General features: G+C 33.7%; 1 protein-coding gene across 1 annotated transcript; it reads left to right on the top strand.

Moving 5' to 3' along the window:
- The first annotated feature begins 5671 nt into the window (after window positions 1–5671).
- Window positions 5672–17211, top strand: LOC148597565 (ras-related protein Rab-27A-like). Its single transcript, XM_088562924.1, has 6 exons — window positions 5672–5787; window positions 8069–8143; window positions 9305–9411; window positions 9996–10081; window positions 11652–11879; window positions 12705–17211. The coding sequence occupies exons 2-6, from the start codon at window positions 8077–8079 to the stop codon at window positions 12892–12894; spliced, it is 678 nt and encodes a 225-aa protein (XP_088419050.1). The 5' UTR covers window positions 5672–5787; window positions 8069–8076; the 3' UTR covers window positions 12895–17211.
- Window positions 17212–17883: the final 672 nt, after the last annotated feature.

Raw genomic sequence — 17883 nt, forward strand, 5'->3', positions numbered from 1 at the left:
AATTTTCACAGAAATATAAAAGTTTTCCAACAAAAGGGGGACCGTTTGTAAACAGATATAATGTCGATAGTACTTATTTGATGGCAGTTAAACAATTTCCAGTAATCGTAATATTAATAAGTAAAATATATATATATATATATATATATATATATATATATATATATATATATATATATATAAAGGTCTGAAAAATTCCCAACGATGTTAGAACTGTCAAATTTGCGATGCAAATTTTCGGTCGTTCCCTCCGCGGGACTCGAACTCGTACCGCTGTGGCATCTATGGCAACACCGCCTGCCCCAAGTCCAGCGCCCTAGACCACTCGGCCAGCTAGGCTATATAAAAATACAGCTTTCGCTAGCCGGGTCAATATATATCTTTATTGCTCAAGAAAAAATAGATAGGCATGAAAGGTTCATTTGTTGGTGTGTTCACGTTTCTCCAACATTTAATTATTAGACTAAAACAGCATCAATTAAGGTTAGGGATTATTGGGTCCTCAAAAGGGTTTGATAGTTTAAATTTACATGTATTTTACCTTTTCCAATAAAAAAGGTTGGATGATATTTTTAATGATATCATTGACTAAAGACACAATAATATAATAATAATGTAATGGGGTTTTTTTTTGGTTTTTTTCTGCTTTTGCAAAAAAAAGTCAAAAATTAAAGCAATAAATATCTTAAAAAATATATTTCTATCTTTTAAGGTAATTATTTGAATTCTTCATTAAAATAAAATAATTTAAAATTTGTTTATATTAAAATCATCTACAAAAGTAAAAGCCAAGGCAGTATTCAATTCGATTAAAACAGAGATGTACCAAAAGAAACTACACCAATACCAACTATAAAAACTATAACAGAAAGAGCTAAACTACGCTCTTAATCCCTAACCTTAATTGATGTTGTTTTAGTCTAATACTTAAATGTTAGAGAAACGTGAATAAACCCATATGTTTTCCTGATGAAATAAAAACATAAGAAAATAGAATATTGACTACTCAGCATCAGCTCATTAAGATAAGATCTGGTTTGCATGGCTGTTCGTCAGCTCATTAAGCTAAGATGTGGTAGACATTGGTTGTTCATCAACTCATTAATTTGTGACTGGTAGACATTGGCTGTTCGTCAGCTCATTAAGCTAAGATCTGGTAGACATTGGTTGTTCATCAACTCATTAATTTATGACCTGGTAGACATTGGCTGTTCGTCAGCTCATTAAGCTAAGATCTGGTAGACATTGGTTGTTCATCAACTCATTAATTTATGATCTGGTAAACATTGACTGTTCGTCAGCTCATTAAGCTAAGATGTGGTAGATATTGGTTGTTCATCAACTCATTAATTTATGATCTGGTAGACATTGGCTGTTCGTCAGCTCATTAAGTTTAGATCTGGTAGACATTGGCTGTTCGTCAGCTCATTGAGTTTAGATATGGTAGACATCGGCTGTTCGTCGGCTTGTTAAATTTAGATCTGGTACTTATTGACTGTTCGTCAGCTCATTAAGCTAAGATCTGTTAGACATTTGCGATTCATCAGCTCATTAACTTTAGATCTGGTAGACATTGGCTGTTCATATGCTCATTGATATAGTATTCGGTCGGTCATGAAATCTAGATTTTAGATATAATTTCCATTCATTGCTAAGCGGTGTTCATATGAGTATCTAATGATATTCATCGACAATGTTTTTGGATTGGCATAGAACACAATTCCTATTTTCTCTGGGAGTGCAATGCCATAGGTAACTTATGATGAAGGTATCATCCAAAATTATAAAATGGTTTTGAAACTCTAAATTTTCTTTTAAATATCTACAATTAAGAACTTTTGGTTGTATTGAGAATCATTGTTGTTTAAAATGGTATAAAAGCGTAAGTTTATAATTGGACAATCTTATCAAATAGATCTAACTGACATTCCAGGGATAAGTTATGTAGTCTTCCTTTACGCAAGACGTCGTACATAGCACGAATAGCTTTATCGGCATTGTAATTTTTGCTTTAAGAGAGCTACCAGATCTAGCAAAAGTACGCCGAAATATGTGAATTCGTTTTCTATTTCTTTGCCATCATAGTTGAATTTTAAATTATTACGCAATCTTCCCTGGCAAAATATATTACTTTTATCGACATTAACTTTTAGTTTCCATGTTGTACAATGTTCATGCATTGAATCAGTTATCTTTGTAAGTCTTTTTCTGATTCAGATAAGAAAAAAAAGAACAGTATCGTCTGCATGCGTATAATATTAAGAAAAGGTTTACAAAAATATTGAGTTCTCTATCTACATGTACGTACATTATTACTGGACTTAACATTTTTCAAATCATTAATATGTACAATAAATACAGTATAGGGGATACATTTTCTTTCCGTCTGACACCGGTTTTACAAAGGAAAAAGTCAGAGTTTTCTGTACCTTTAGATTCTAGATTTGATATTACTATACATGTAGATGTATCAAGCAATTTTGCCCATAAGCCTGGACGCCGAACAGTATCGAATGCTTTTGAAAATCAATAAATGCACAATAAAGCCTTTTTCTATTCTTTTTGTCTTAGCATTTCATAGAATACACCTGCCTGAATCCAAACTGGTTTTCTTTTCACAAACGATAATCCTCTAAAAAACATGTTCAGTCTGGCATTTTCAATTTCATCAATTAAGATAGCATTAGATTCGTTCTTATCATTGTAAAAATGTATTTTGTCCTTCATCGGCACTATTCAAAACAGCTAAACGGTGCATCGAGGGATATTCATGAGTCTCTCTACGTCAGGTCTCAGTATCGTATTAATTTTCCCATAGACTTCTATAGTGAAGTGCATATTTTTAGGATTTTTTAAAAAATATGTAAATTGATTCAATAAAACTTTCACTTATGTAGCATTTCTAAGGACATGTGAAAAAATAATTTCCCGCAAAAAAATAGGGTGAGTCCACGAAGATTGGACAGAAAAGTAGTCTTGAACTATAAATAGCCATTTTCCCTACTTTCACTTTCGTTTTGCACTCACCAAACCAACCTTTTCAGTGGAACATTTTTATGATATTATGTTAGATTTTCTTTTAAACAAGTTCTTCATCTTACAGTGTGATGTTTGCTCTATTTTTTAAGTCATTGTTCATGTCTTTTGACAAAACATTAGTTTGTAGAGAGGCAAAAAGAAAATGCACTATATTTTTATGGCATCCATGTTTTGACGTACACCCGCTCAGGGATATGCAATACGATACTGGTACCGTCATTTAGTGGTCCATATATCCCAGTATTCTTTTGTATTGCTGCTTCAAATGGATTTCAATTTCTTTTTCATTTGACGTCGGTGTTCAACCATAGATTGATACATTTCACGTTTATTGGTCTTTTCTTTGTATTTACGGCCATTCTTACGTGTATTCATAGGCGATCTGTAATTCTCGTGACCTCTTTTGGTTATACGGAATGCCTTTCATTTTTCCGAACACTTTTTTGTTACACCAAGGTTAATTTTTGTACGCCTTTGTGGTTTATTCTTTTTTTTTCGTAAACTTTAGGGTTATACGAGCCCCTTTCTACAGAATAAGATAAGATAACCATATAAAGATTTATTCACCAATCTTGGACCCTCTTGGATAAAAAAAAACATTAATACAATGCCGGATTACAATGGTTACAATGATTGCAATGATTTTAAATTACAATGTACATTTTTCAATTATAACAATATTATTAAGCTGTCCTATCATCAATCTAAGTTACATCAACAGAGGGGCGTTTTTATGTCTATTTGGGTTGAAAATTTATAAGATGTCTTTGAAATAGTAATAAGTTAAACTCAATAGAAAACTATGTCACATTGTTTTTCTTTTAATTTAATCACGAGTGGTTTGTAACTCGGCAATAAAAACTTACTATGTTAGTTATTGTTTTATATATATGTATAATATATATATATTATGTAAGACGTCACGAGAATTACAGATCGCCTGTATAATTTTGATTTGTTGTGACATGCATCATTAATTTGATCCTCGATGTCCCTTTCTATATATATTTAGAAGGGTCTGAAAAATTCCCAAAGATGTTAGAACTGTCAAATTTGCGATGCAAATTTTCGGTCGTTCCCTCCACGGGACTCGAACTCGTAACGCTGTGACATCTATGGCTACACCGCCCTAGGCCACTCGGCCAGCTAGGTTATATAAAAACCTAGCTTTCGCTGGCCGGGTCATTCCTCCTCGTAGGATTAATCTAGGGCTGTAACTTAGTACACGATGTATGGTAGTACGGGACCGCTGTGACATCTATGGCAACACCGCCTGCACTAAGTCCAGCGCCCTAGACCACCGTGTACTACGTTGCATTCCTAAATTAATCCTACGAGGAGGAATGACCCGGCCAGCGAAAGCTATATTTTTATATAGCCTAGCTGGCCGAGTGGTTTTTATTAGTCATTTCTCCTCGTAGGATTAATCTAGGGCTGTAACTTAGTACACGATGTATGGTAGTACGGGACAGTTCATTTTAGAAGTTATTATGTAGGAGAGAGGATCAAATTAATGATGCATATCACAATAAATCAATATTATACAACGTCTCCGAATGTGACGACTCTATTCACTACACTGCTACATCGGCAGGCGCGTAGCTGCCGTTAGGCAAAAAAGCTTTTGCCTGCACTTAATTTTGTCATTTTTTTATTTTTTTTTATTTTTTTTTTTTTTTTTAGATAAAATACATCCAGGAGAGGCATAAATGATGCTCTAAAACGTTATCTCCGCGGAGCTTCGGCCCCATGAACCCCCTACCAGGGCTCCGCCCTGCACCTGCTGGGGCCTTAAGCGGCCTCCATACCCCCTGCTGTAATTTTGCCTACACTTCAATTTGGCCTCAGCTACGCGCCTGATCGGATCAAATTGATACTGGGAAGATAATGTAAACTTAAAGAACGGTCTGAAAAATCCCCAACGATGTTAGAACTGTCAAATTTACGAAGCAAATTTTTGGTCGTTCCCTCCGCGGGACTCGAACTCGTAACGCTGTGACATCTATGGCAACACCGCCTGCACTAAGTCCAGCGCCCTAGACCACCGTGTACTACGTTGCAGTCCTAAATTAATCCTACGAGGAGGAATGACCCGGCCAGCGAAAGCTATATTTTTATATAGCCTAGCTGGCCGAGTGGTTTTTATTAGTCATTCCTCCTCGTAGGATTAATCTAGGGCTGTAACTTAGTACACGATGTATGGTAGTACGGGACCGCTGTGACATCTATGGCTACACCGCCAGCACTAAGGCCACGAGGGGGAATGACCCGGCCAGCGAAAGCTATATTTTAATATAGCCTAGCTGGCCGAGTGGTCTAGGGCGCTGGACTTAGTGCAGGCGGTGTTGCCTTAGATGTCACAGCGATACGAGTTTTGCATCGCAAATTTGACAGTTCTAACATCGTTAGGATTTTTCAGACCTTTCTATATGTTTATATATCTTCCCTGTATCAATTTGATCCGATGGAGCAGTGTAGCGAATAGAGTCGTCACATTCTGAGGCGTTTGTATATATATTTCTCTTTCATAAAATGAAAGTTATTAAAGATCCATTGTGAAATGAGATTGGCCGAGAAGTTGCGATTGATATATTGTATGATATTTTAAACTGATTTTAGGCATAATGGATACGAAATGATAAAGGAACGATTTGACAATATCTAGGGAAAGATAACTCTTGCGGTTTGTTCGTTGGCAGAGAAATACAGACTTTTCAGAATATATTGCAGACAAGCTGTCGATTCCAGGTTATTCTTAGCATGTATTTTATGAGTTTATGATAACATTTTACAACGTTTTCCTTCCGTAGAACAAGTATGAAAAATATGACTGTTTTCTTTAATTTCAATTTGTTTGGTATTCAATATTTTCGTTTAAATTTGACGAAAGACTAAACACAACACATTTTCTCAAAATCACATTTCTTTTTTCCTTGTAAATACTGTCCATTACTAATTCATTGCTGTGTTTCTGCGAAAAATGATATCAGCTTTGCAGCTTTGTCCCTGTGACCAGGGATTCAGAACCTAAACCAAAAATGGCTTTGTAAATGGATTCCCAAGAAGATTACATACCTATTTTGTCCTTTCCTGTATTTCCTTACTTTAATTACTTCATTTAAGTTGTTAAGAATAAAGAAATGCAACACATGACATTAACTACTGATTACCTTGGACATGATTTTCTTTTGTCTCTTCAACTGTTATGGTTGTATTTTTTACTTTCGACTTACAGGAATTGATTTTCGCATTTTTTACCACTTGCTATAAAAAGCAAGTGCACATTTTTTCTACTTGCTAAAATAAATTGTCACTTGCTAATTTTTTTAATCTGTAGTGATATTAAATAATTTAAACGGCTAAAATGCAATCAAAATACAACAAACAACTATTGGTTCAGGGATTGACACTAACTTTTTTATCTTGGTTGCCACCCAGGCTCCTAAGTTAAAAAATCTAGGAGCCCAGAAAAAAAGTTAGGCGCCCAGAAAATTTTTCAGAATATTAATTTAATGTGTAATTGTTTGAAAATACATTTCTTTTCAAGAGATTTTAAAAGTATTATGGAATAAACTATTTATTTCCCTGTCTTCAGTTTATTACCTAATTGGTTCTCATCTAGTACTGTAGTGAGTACTCACAAATAAACATTTCATGAAATAGTTTTTTTTTATTAATTCTTAAACAATAATGTTTTCTGATGCATATTTTGTGCAAACACTACATTTCATTGTCATATCCGTCTCAAATTAAAGCAACCAAGGTCGACCTTCCTTCCATTGGTTTTGGAAGGCTCTAACTCTTTTATTTGTTTCATACTCTTTAGAGTACTTTCGTTTTTCTGCAGGAGATTGTTTAGTTTGTTCCTTCGCAATCAGCTTTACCCCTTCAATGTATCGCCACATTTTACCATGGTCTTTACTAACTGGTATTTATTATTTGTATTTGTACGCAAAATTCAACCAGTTGCGATTTCCGGTATGCCTAAAAACCGGAAAACAAACCCGACCACGTACCAAAATTACGGTCGCCACTCGGATGACAAACAATGGTTATTATCGTCACCCAGCAAAAATTTAAGTCGCCACAGGCGACTGGGCGACTGTTAGTGTCAATCCCTGTGGTTAGGGCCATAAGAGACAGTATTTGGCCTCTTTGTTTTCTGTCCATTATACCTCAGCGTGTAACAAATGGCCTTGACTTGAAACTGTCTAGTGCCTTCCCACTCATGTCAATTCTCATTAAATGATTTGAAATTCCTTTCCCCATTTCTTAACAGTCTTTAAAGTAGCAATAACAGCTTGATTAATGATAATGTTGTTGTTATTGTCCGGCTGGCTTGTGGTGCCTCTATCTGCATGATCTAAGCCTACTTCTGAGAGTTTTTGTTGGTTAGTTATTAAAAAAAGCTGTAATTTGTCGACTCATGCCGACATAATAAATGTTCAAGGCTGTTTAATTTTCGTGTGTATTACCCTGGTCAGTAAAACGCTTTAAGGCAGGAGAAATAACCCTCGTATCAAGCATTCTAATGATCTTGACTTGAAAGCGAAACTTGGCAATAAAAAAAAAACACTTACTGAAATTTTCTGGCGTGATGTAGCTTCAACTGGCTATATTTCCAGTAAAATTCGATCCCTGATTTACTTCTATAACATAAAACCATGCATTTTATGTTTATCTTTCACATGTTTTCATCAGATACTTTAATTTTTTTTTTTATAGTCAAAATGCAAAAATATCCGTCGAAAACTTAAAAGATAAACATAAAATGCATGGTTTTATGTTATAGAACTAACTTTTGATTTTGCCGATTTCCACTTTGTTTATCAGGTCTGTTACCTGAATACTTTTGTCTTTGAGGAGTTTTAGATGGGTGATGCTACTCCAAGCTACAATGTATGGCAGCACTGACTATGATTATCTGATTACTTTTGTCTGTCTTTGTCGAGTTAGAGATGGGTGATGCCACCCCAACCCATGGCAGTACTAACTATGATTACCTGATTACTTTTGTCTGTCTTTGTAGAGTTAGAGATGGGTGATGCCACCCCAACCCATGGTAGTACTGACTATGATTACTTGATCAAGTTCCTCACTTTAGGTATAATATATGTTCATTTGTGTTTTAAAAAAATCAGCGACATATTTTATTTTTGTATATAAAATAGAACATAAACAGACATATTCAGTGATTGGAAAAGCAGTGTTCATTCCAGACTGTGCCTTTGCATCATTGGTGCGTATATTTTATGTATGGCGCACAAAAAAATGTGAGGCATGTGTCCCTGCATGCTCACAGTATTCCGCAAGTTGATTCTGAATTACAAGATTTTGTTTCATTCCAAGGCTGGACATATTTCCATTATTTAAAGTTCCAATGGACCTGACCATTTAATAGTAAACAGGTGAAAAGAAAGTTAAAATGACTTCGGAAAACAGCAAATGGGTCCACAGGGAACATGATTGTTTCTCTTAAATATGCCACATTATTTTTACAATCCATGTCATAAAACAAAGATGTTGTTAAATTACAATTTTTTGTGAACTGAGTCCCATCCATTGTTTCACTACATTAAAGAGCTACCGTAATTATCTTCTTTATTTTCTGTAAAGGATTGGAAAGGTCACAAAGGTCATGCTGCTATAATGTGACATCTAAACTTGGTATAATCAGGGAATTATATGAGTTAAGGCTTTAGCTCTTCTTCAAATTAAATATCAATTGTCCATTTTTCAGAAAAAAATTAAGGGGGAATTTTAAGGTCCTTGTTCAGACCTTGATTTAACCTCTTGCATATTATGATAATTTATCTGTAATTGAATATTTGATGTTCATCTACCAACTTACAAACTAATTAGCTGTATAGTTTCCAGGTGTGGATTCTAAGGGATAGAGATCTGCCATATACCCCCTTAAATGGCAAACCAATATTTATTGGCATGAAATCTTTTAAATCTTTTCACAAATCTACCCCCAAAATTGTCTTGCCTCACTTTGCTCACCGTTTATTTATATTACACCCCATAACCTGAAATGGTGCATCCACCCTGGTTTATTTACACCCCATAACCTGAAGTGCTACATTCACCCTGGTTTATTTACATCCCTTAACCTGAAGTGCTGGATTCACCCTGGTTTATTTATACTCCATAACCTGAAGTGCTGTATAATGAAAGCTTCAGGATTAGGCATGATGAGTGTAATTATTCTATAATTACAACTGATTTAGGTGCTATGAACCTAATTATTCTATAATTACAGGTGATTCAGGTGTGGGTAAGACCAGTTTTCTCCACCAGTATGTAGACAATACATTTAGTACCAAGTTCATCTCCACAGTGGGAATAGATTTCAAAGAAAAAAGAGTGGTGAGTAATTTGAATTGGTAATGAGTACTCTTTCATGACAGTTGGTGAGTTTTTTTATCATACATGTTATTTGTGTACCTACATTTTGTGTTGAATTATTTGTCAAAGTTTGTGAGTAATTGGTCATGATAAATGCTCAATAATTTATCATACTTGCTTTTTTGTGCCTAAATGTGTTGAATTGTTTATCAAAGATGGTGAGTAATTCATCATGACACATGGTGAGTGGTGAATGGTGAGTAGTTCAGTCTACATTTGTATCAACCAACATATTACCTTATGAGAGAGCAGAAACATTTAATCAAATGTAAAGTAACTACCAAAAAAATTGTCAGTCAACATCCTATACAGCATGCAAATAGATATTAGAGTTACCTCCCTTTGGCAATGTCTGGATGGATTGATTTTGCAGGTTTAAAAGGCAAAAAGATTTGTTGTTAACAAACTTAGCTACTTTTGTTCAAGTAAAAGACTAATATCCTGTATTGGTTGCTTCATCACCTGGTGTAGACCTTTAAAATATTTAACATACATGTCAAGCCAAAAAATTAACAATAAAGATTAAATTATCAACTAACTTTTAGGTACACCGAGTTCCAGGTGTGGACGGAACAGTGGGTAAGAGTAACAGAATCCATCTACAGCTGTGGGATACTGCTGGACAGGAAAGGTAAAACTGACTTATCATTGCTGCCTGCTGTGAATGTTATATTGTTAATATGGTATTAGGCTAAACCAATAACGTACCAAGCTATTTGTTCTTGTTTTGTGTTTTTGTTAGACTTTCTATGACATACACTGTACAACTGTATCTAAAGTTCAAACAATCTCTTCATTACTACATTCATCATTTCTGTTATAACTCACTTTCGACAGAATGGAGCATCTACATATATAAAGAACATCACTGACCCTCTGTTTCTATAATGAGGTATAGAATATATGAAGAGATTGGACTGATATCAGAAATGTGTGGTGGTGTTTAGTTTTAATATGTTTATGTTTGCAAAATGACAAAAGGGAATAAGGTCAATGTAACAGTTGTCTTGTTCTGGTCATGTGGTTAATAAGAGTACCTGTGTATTCTGGTCATACTTCAGGTCAAGTTCAGGGGTTCAAATTAGCTTTGAGAAGTGAAAGGTCCAGTGCTATTCTATTTCTTTGAGGAGTGAAAGGTCCAGGGCTCTTTCTTTGAGGGGTTAAAGGTCCAGGGCTCTTTCGTTGAGGGGTTAAAGGTCCAGTGCTCTTTCTTTGAGGAGTGAACGGTCCAGTGCTCTTTTTTTGAAGAGTGAACGGTCCAGTGCTCTTCCTTTTAAGAGTGAAAGGTACAGTGCTCTTTCTTTGAGGGGTTAAAGGTCCAGCGCTCTTTCTCTGAGGATTGAAAGGTCCAGGGCTCTTTCTTTGAGGAGTGAAAGGTCCAGTGCTCTATCTTTGAGGAGTGAAAGGTCCAGTGCTCTTCCTTTGAGGAGTGAATGGTCCAGTGCTTTTTCTTTAAAGAGTGAAAGGTCCAGTGCTCTTTCTTTGATGGGTTAAAGGTCCAGGCTCTTTCTTTGAGGATTGAAAGGTCCAGTGCTCTTTCTTTGAGGGGTTAAAGGTCCGGGGCTTTTTCTTTTAGGAGTGAAAGGTCTGGGGCTCTTTCTTTGAGGGGGAAAAGGTCCAGCGCGCTTTCAAATTTTAAATCAAAGATACACACTAGGGGAAATGTAAATGTAAGAACTTGAAGGATCGGGACTGAGGTCAAAAAGAGTTCAAAGGTCATGGTTCAGAAATTGAACCTCTGGACCTAGTGTAAACTTATTAGAGATCTTGTTTGGTTTTGTCTTACATAAAAACTACTTAATAACAAGCTCTTAATAGTGGAATAATGTGATTATTCATTTTGTCTTTGTTTGAAATATTAAACCCTAAATAATTAAATGAAGTGCAGGAGTTCAAATTGCAATAAAGCATAGTATAGGTCTGAGGTCCATGACTTTCCATCTCTGGCATATGGTTCATGACCTTCAATACATTGATTTGAATCTTTCATGAGGACCTTTGGTTTACATCAAGTGAACTTTTGATTTTAAATCTACAAAGGTCCTTGCCCTTTAATCCATGATTTCAAATTTGAACCCTGTAAGTGGTGAACTTTTCCTTTTGTTTCTAAAATGTGAGTATATATTTTACAAATAAAAGTTGAATGATTATAATATCTACATGATTCATATGGTATGATCAGTAAGTGACTTTATTTTTAGATTCAGAAGTTTAACAACGGCGTTTTTCCGAGATGCAATGGGCTTCCTGTTGTTGTTTGATTTGACCAATGAGCAGTCATTCCTGAATATCCAAAACTGGCTGAGTCAGCTACAAACTCACGCATACTGTGAAAATCCTGACATTGTTCTTTGTGGTAATAAGTCAGACCTGGAGGATTTACGCGTCATTACAGATGAAAGAGCAAGAGAAACAGCAGAGAAATTTGGGTAAGACAAAGAGAATAAATGCCTGCATGACTGCAGTATGAAATTTGTCAACTCTGAAACTGTCAACAAATATAGGCAAGACCTTAGCATTGAAAGATTTAGTATCACTCCATATAGAATTCATACACTGCTTATGTTAAAGTGATTCATGGTGTAGAACCAAACAAACGTTGTCATTGTGTAGAACCAAACAAACGTTGTCATGGTGTAGAACCAAACAAATGTTGTCATGGTGTAGAACCAAACAATCTACATATGCTATTCTATCACATAAACATTTCTGTATTCAGATCTAAACTTTTTAGAAAATCATACATTCATCTCCCACTATAATCAAGTCAATATAATCAATAATGCAGTCTATATGATTTTTATCTCAAAAGCGCAACAACCAAATGAAAAACTAAGACTGGTTATGTGATCAGTAACTGTTTCTGAACAAGAAATAAACTGAATTCGGTGTGCTTTTGAAATGCATGAATCACATCCTGTCTAATTTTCAGAAAGACTGATACTTAAATAGTCTAATTAACTACTCTTTGACTTCCATTAATGTTTTTTGCATTTTACAGAGGCTTTGATTTCACAGTAATACCTGTTTATTACACTGTTTTCATGTCAATGTTTGTCTGATGACCAAAATTCAAGGTCTACACAGAATAGGATATCAATTTTTAGTGTCACTTTGAGGCTTCCATATTTTTAGATGCCCTGCTGTCAAATCTATTGAATGGTTTTATTTGGTTACCATATTTACAGGCGAGTGCCACCAATGGCCATAATTTTTCCAAATCTATTGAATAATTTTATTTATATCATATTTAGGCTTCCATACTTTGAGACAAGTGCTGCCAATGGCCAGAATGTCGCCAAATCAATTGAATGTTTATTGGACATGGTGATGCTACGTATGGAAAGCTGTGTTGACAAATCACAACTTCCAGGACTACGTAACAGTGCACATATGAATGGTTACCACATGGACGAGGCCAATGAAGGGGGATGCTCTTGTTGAATTTTCAAAATGTCGTCTCCAGCAAAGGGGGGTCACTCTGTTGAAATGTCAACTTGTTATAAATGTTAGTACAAGTTTTGGCATGAAATGGGGGGAGAGGGTGTTAAATGGGGCATTGCTCTGTTGAAATGTCAACTTGTTATAAATGTAAGTATAAGTTTTGGCATGAAATGGGGGAGGTGGGGTCTAGGGGGCGTGACATGGGACAATTTTGAGTGATACACAGGTGCTACAATGTATCATTTGCTGATTGATTTCTTCATATTTCTTTTGATAGATGTACAAATGTATGTTTACATACTGAAAATTGAGTAATTATTGCGTTTATTTTTAATTGTGAAAATTTATGCTCCTTAAAAAAGCAAGGATAGATGTACAAATGTATGTTTTACTGAAAATTCAGGAATTTTTACATTTACTTTTAATTGCAAAATTGTGCTTTTTAAAAAAGCAATGATAAAAGCATGCATGATTACAGTTTTAACAGAACTAAATTTGAATTTTTTTAACAAAATCACAAATATAAAAAGTGCAGATTTGACTAAAGTAACAGATTGCAATGATTATACATGCAATAATTTCTGAATTTACAATAGAAAATGATTTTGATTTATTGGTTTACGGATGTGGTCCTCGGTTCATTTAAAAAATCTCAATTAAAGTTTGTCCAAGAAATACCTCTAAAGTAAAAACAATTAACCCATCAGATTGTTTAATAAATGACGATCTGAGAAAAATTTCATGATCTGAGGAAAGTCTCAGTTTGAGATTTGTACAAAGGTCAAAGGTCAAGGAGAGAAAATACTGAAGGATCAAATGTTACTCTGGTATAACTTAGTTAAGATTTGTTTTCTAAGTGACTGCCAGACACTGATTGTTATTCTAACCATTTTAACCAATTGAAAGATGGTTGTGTGTTTATATTTATTAATATATTTTCTATGTCAATCAATATACAAAATATCTTATTCTTTTAAATTTACATGTATGGGCATTTGACAGAATTTTCACATAAATAAGGCCATGGGTTTGTAAGCCTGTTTACATAATCTGGTTGTCATGACAATTCGTAGATCTGTGATCTTTGTAAAGTAAAATCATAAACAATGTAATTCTTGTCTTGTAGGTTAAAAAAATAAGGTGAAAAACTGTTATATAATATCATTTTTTGTGAAACTGGGTACTAGTTTCCATTCCTAACTGGTTCTTGTTTAGTAGTAGTTTGAAGGGGTAATTCATTATGTATATAAATGTTATTGTTATTGTTGATTTTCAAACATTCTATTTTTACCTGTTAATTGCAATTTTATTTATCTGGTTGTGACATCTTTATAATGAAATCCATTCTTTTTTTTTCACTGTATTTGTTGACTTTTTGTAATTTTGCTGCTGTTTTGGTTGATTGTATTGTTTTATTAAGATTTCTATAGAAAGGTACATGTACATGTATTAATGCAGTGAACAAAGGTCATCAGTGGTTGGGAACTTCAATTTTGTGATTTTTAATGTCAATTATTTTGTAAAGGACAAATCCATATAAAATTCAGACACTGCCATTTGTAGATGTGATTTGTGGTGCAGAAAAACCTATCAAGCTAACCATTTTTACAGGGTTCAACTTAAGGAGGTAGACCCAGGGGAAGAAACATAATTCTTGAAATCAGTGATATGTTTTTATCATAATAAATTTCACCAAAGCTGATCAAGCTTTCAGATAAAACAGAATGAAATCTATTCAAGTTACTTTGATTCTCACATGAGATTGATGTAAAGTCCTGAATACAAATGTTCCAGTGATTTGTAAGAGTTATGTCCCTTACCCTTGGTCTATCTCCTTAAACCACAATTTTAAGTTATTTTTGTCCATTCTGTATATAGATCTGTATTTTGGAGAAAATCAGCCTCCTACATAAATCAACCTAATCTTAAACAACAACCAAATTACATGTACAATCTATATATTACATGTACAATCTATATATTTATTTATCTCAAAAGTTTAACAACTAAATGACAAACTATGACTAGTTATTTGGCCTGTAACCGTTTTTGTCAGAGATTAAAGTGAATTTAGTGGGTTTTTGACATGGCTCACCTCCTGCAATATTTATGTTAAGACTGCTACTTAAATGATCATTTCCACCATACATGATATGTGATGGTATTGACAATATGTGTGTTAAGTCTATTGATTTACCAACACTTTTTCCTGTATTATGGTTTTTTTTTTACACATCTGAAACTGATTTTAAAAACTATTACTATCAAGCAGTTTCCTGTTGTGATGGGTTTTCTGGTATGTGTAAAGTTGGTTTGATAGTAAAATAATGGGAAAAACTTTTATCTTTAAATAAGTCTTCTTTATTCTTTGTTTACTTAAAGCATGATTGACAAAGGGCAGTAAATTGTGAAATGCTTTATAATCCTTCCTATTTCTTTAGATCAGAGGATTGATTATAAGTCAATTTATTTCTACTTGGCCTTTTATCACGATATTATAAGGTATGATGTTATAAATTATGGTTTTATGATATTATAAGTTATGATATCATGATATTATAAGTTATGTTATCATGATATTATGAGTTATGTTCATATCAGTGGATATAAAGATTTGAATTTACTTGATTTACCTGAGATGAAGCCAAGGGTTTACACGGGACAGATATGAAATTATGTAATAAGTTTATCCATTATACCAATTATTTTGCAATCAGAGGAGCACAATGAAAGGTGTGTGTTGATACATTTATTACTATATTTTGACCCTTTTTTGTGTAGTTTATAAGATATGTAATTATAGTTTATGATATTAATTGATTAGTTATAGTATTACCATAGGCCAAAAAAATTACATGTCTGTTTCCTGCTACATACCTGCCCTGTTTTTCAGGCCTATTCACCATTTTATGGCCATTGACTCAAGCAATGTTCCAGTCCATATTCATTAACTTGATGTAAAATGTTTTTCAAGTAAAAACTAGTTTCCCTACCTACTTACCTATTTTTTCCACACTTGTAGCAAGAATCAAGACTATTATTTTTTTTTGGCCCTATATATAATAGTATATACCTTCTAAAGCATAATGTTGCTGCACCTTAAGATATACTTTAGGGATGAGCCAGTATTTAGGTGATTTTATTGAAAAATGATTTGTTAAAATGAGTTATGGATTTTGTTGTCTTAATTTTGTTCTAGGCAGAGTTACCCCTCTTGTATTGTCTCTGCCCATCAAACATTTGGAACTACAAGCTAAATTTCTGACTATTTACATTTTTCTTCCATCTAAATTGATGTTGCTTGTGTTTTTCAATTCATGTATTATTTTTAATTAATTTTTTTTTTTATTTCTAAACTCGTTACAGTTATAGATTTTTCTCAACTAAAGTGCAATAGAACTGATATGTAATCACCATTGTTAATCCAAACCTTCCATTCCAATTTGTCTTGCCACTCCATCTTTCAGCTTTTCCAGCCATTTTTTATCAGATAGTTACAATGTTAGATGATGTTCAGGGGTTGTTTTCTATTGATTAAAACTAACAACCATTAGGTGGAAAGATTTAAACCTTGATCAATATCTATGTATTATCTAAAAGATTTAACTGGTGTATGTAATTATATTTTGGTTATCCATCAGTTGATTATTATACAATGTTTGATCATATAAATTTTCTCAATAATTTATTGTTATTTTTTAAGTTAGCTTTAAATTTTATGATCTGCAAAGAGATGTTCCAAATCATCATTAACATGTAACTAGTGTTTGGAGTAAGTATTCTTGTTTGTTTTTGTCAAGCATTAAAAGCACAGTAGCTACAATGCATGCTGCCTTTTTTCTACAGTTGTCTCTGCTTTCTACTTTCTCTACATTTTTTTAACAGATTATTTGATAAGGGCTATTTTCCAGTCACCTAGTCCAGATTCCTCTCTAATCTACTTCCTGTTTACTCTTTAAGGTGATATAAAATAGAAATTCTTGTTACCAGGTTTGACAGAAATGGTTGAGTGGGGTATTCTAAGCTCAACATAGCGTGCAACATTTTTTTTTATTATTATTACCGATACTATTATTAATTAAATTATTTACTTACATGTTGTTCAGATACTTGTTCTGATGTTTTTTATTACAAAATTATACAGTTATTTCCCTTTCTCTTTGGTCAGAGTTATCTCTCTTATGCTGTGTTTACATTTTGATACTTGTGACTGTTGTATTGTTAATTAAACTTTTTGTCTTTAATTATATATTATTAATTATCTGTTTAACTTTATACATATATAAAATATTTTCAAATAAATATATTGAATAGTTATTTCATATGTTTATATGTACACCCTATCACACTGTTAAGTGAATAGGAATGTCCAACATCATATATGTACACACTCTTGTGAATAGGAGTGTGGGACATCAAGTATGTACACACTGTCATGTGAATAGGGGTGTTGGACATCATACATGTACACAGTCATGTGAATAGAGGTGTCGGACATCATACATGTACAAACTGTCATGTGAATAGGAATATCAGACATCATACATGTACACACTGTCACCCTATCAAGTGAGAGATATGATGGTGAATAGATCGGTATTGCAGCTTGATTATGAACCAAGTGAGTTCAGTCAGGGACACAAATTGCTCCTTTCGGACAAATTTATCAAAAACTGGTGTGTTTGATGTACAAGTGTACGAAGGACTATATAGGCCAATTTCAGCTAAGAGGGGATAATTCCAACTCCCTTGGAGCAAGGTTTTTTTCTCTTGTGACTTGTTCACAATATATTAGCTGTAATTTATCATTTCAATGAAATAATTGTTAAACAGTTTTAAATTTTGTTAATTTCATGTGATAACAGACCAAGGGTTATCAACACTACCAAACCTATTTAAATCCTATTACTCTAGCATCACTTAAAATGTCCTTTTTCTATGAAAAAAAAATACAGGGGAAGTTAAAATTCTTTGATACATTTCATGAAG

This window comes from Perna viridis, chromosome 15, assembly GCF_037379345.1.
Source record: "Perna viridis isolate PV_CMFRI_1.1 ecotype Kerala chromosome 15, ASM3737934v1, whole genome shotgun sequence".
Lineage (NCBI taxonomy): Eukaryota > Metazoa > Mollusca > Bivalvia > Mytilida > Mytilidae > Perna > Perna viridis.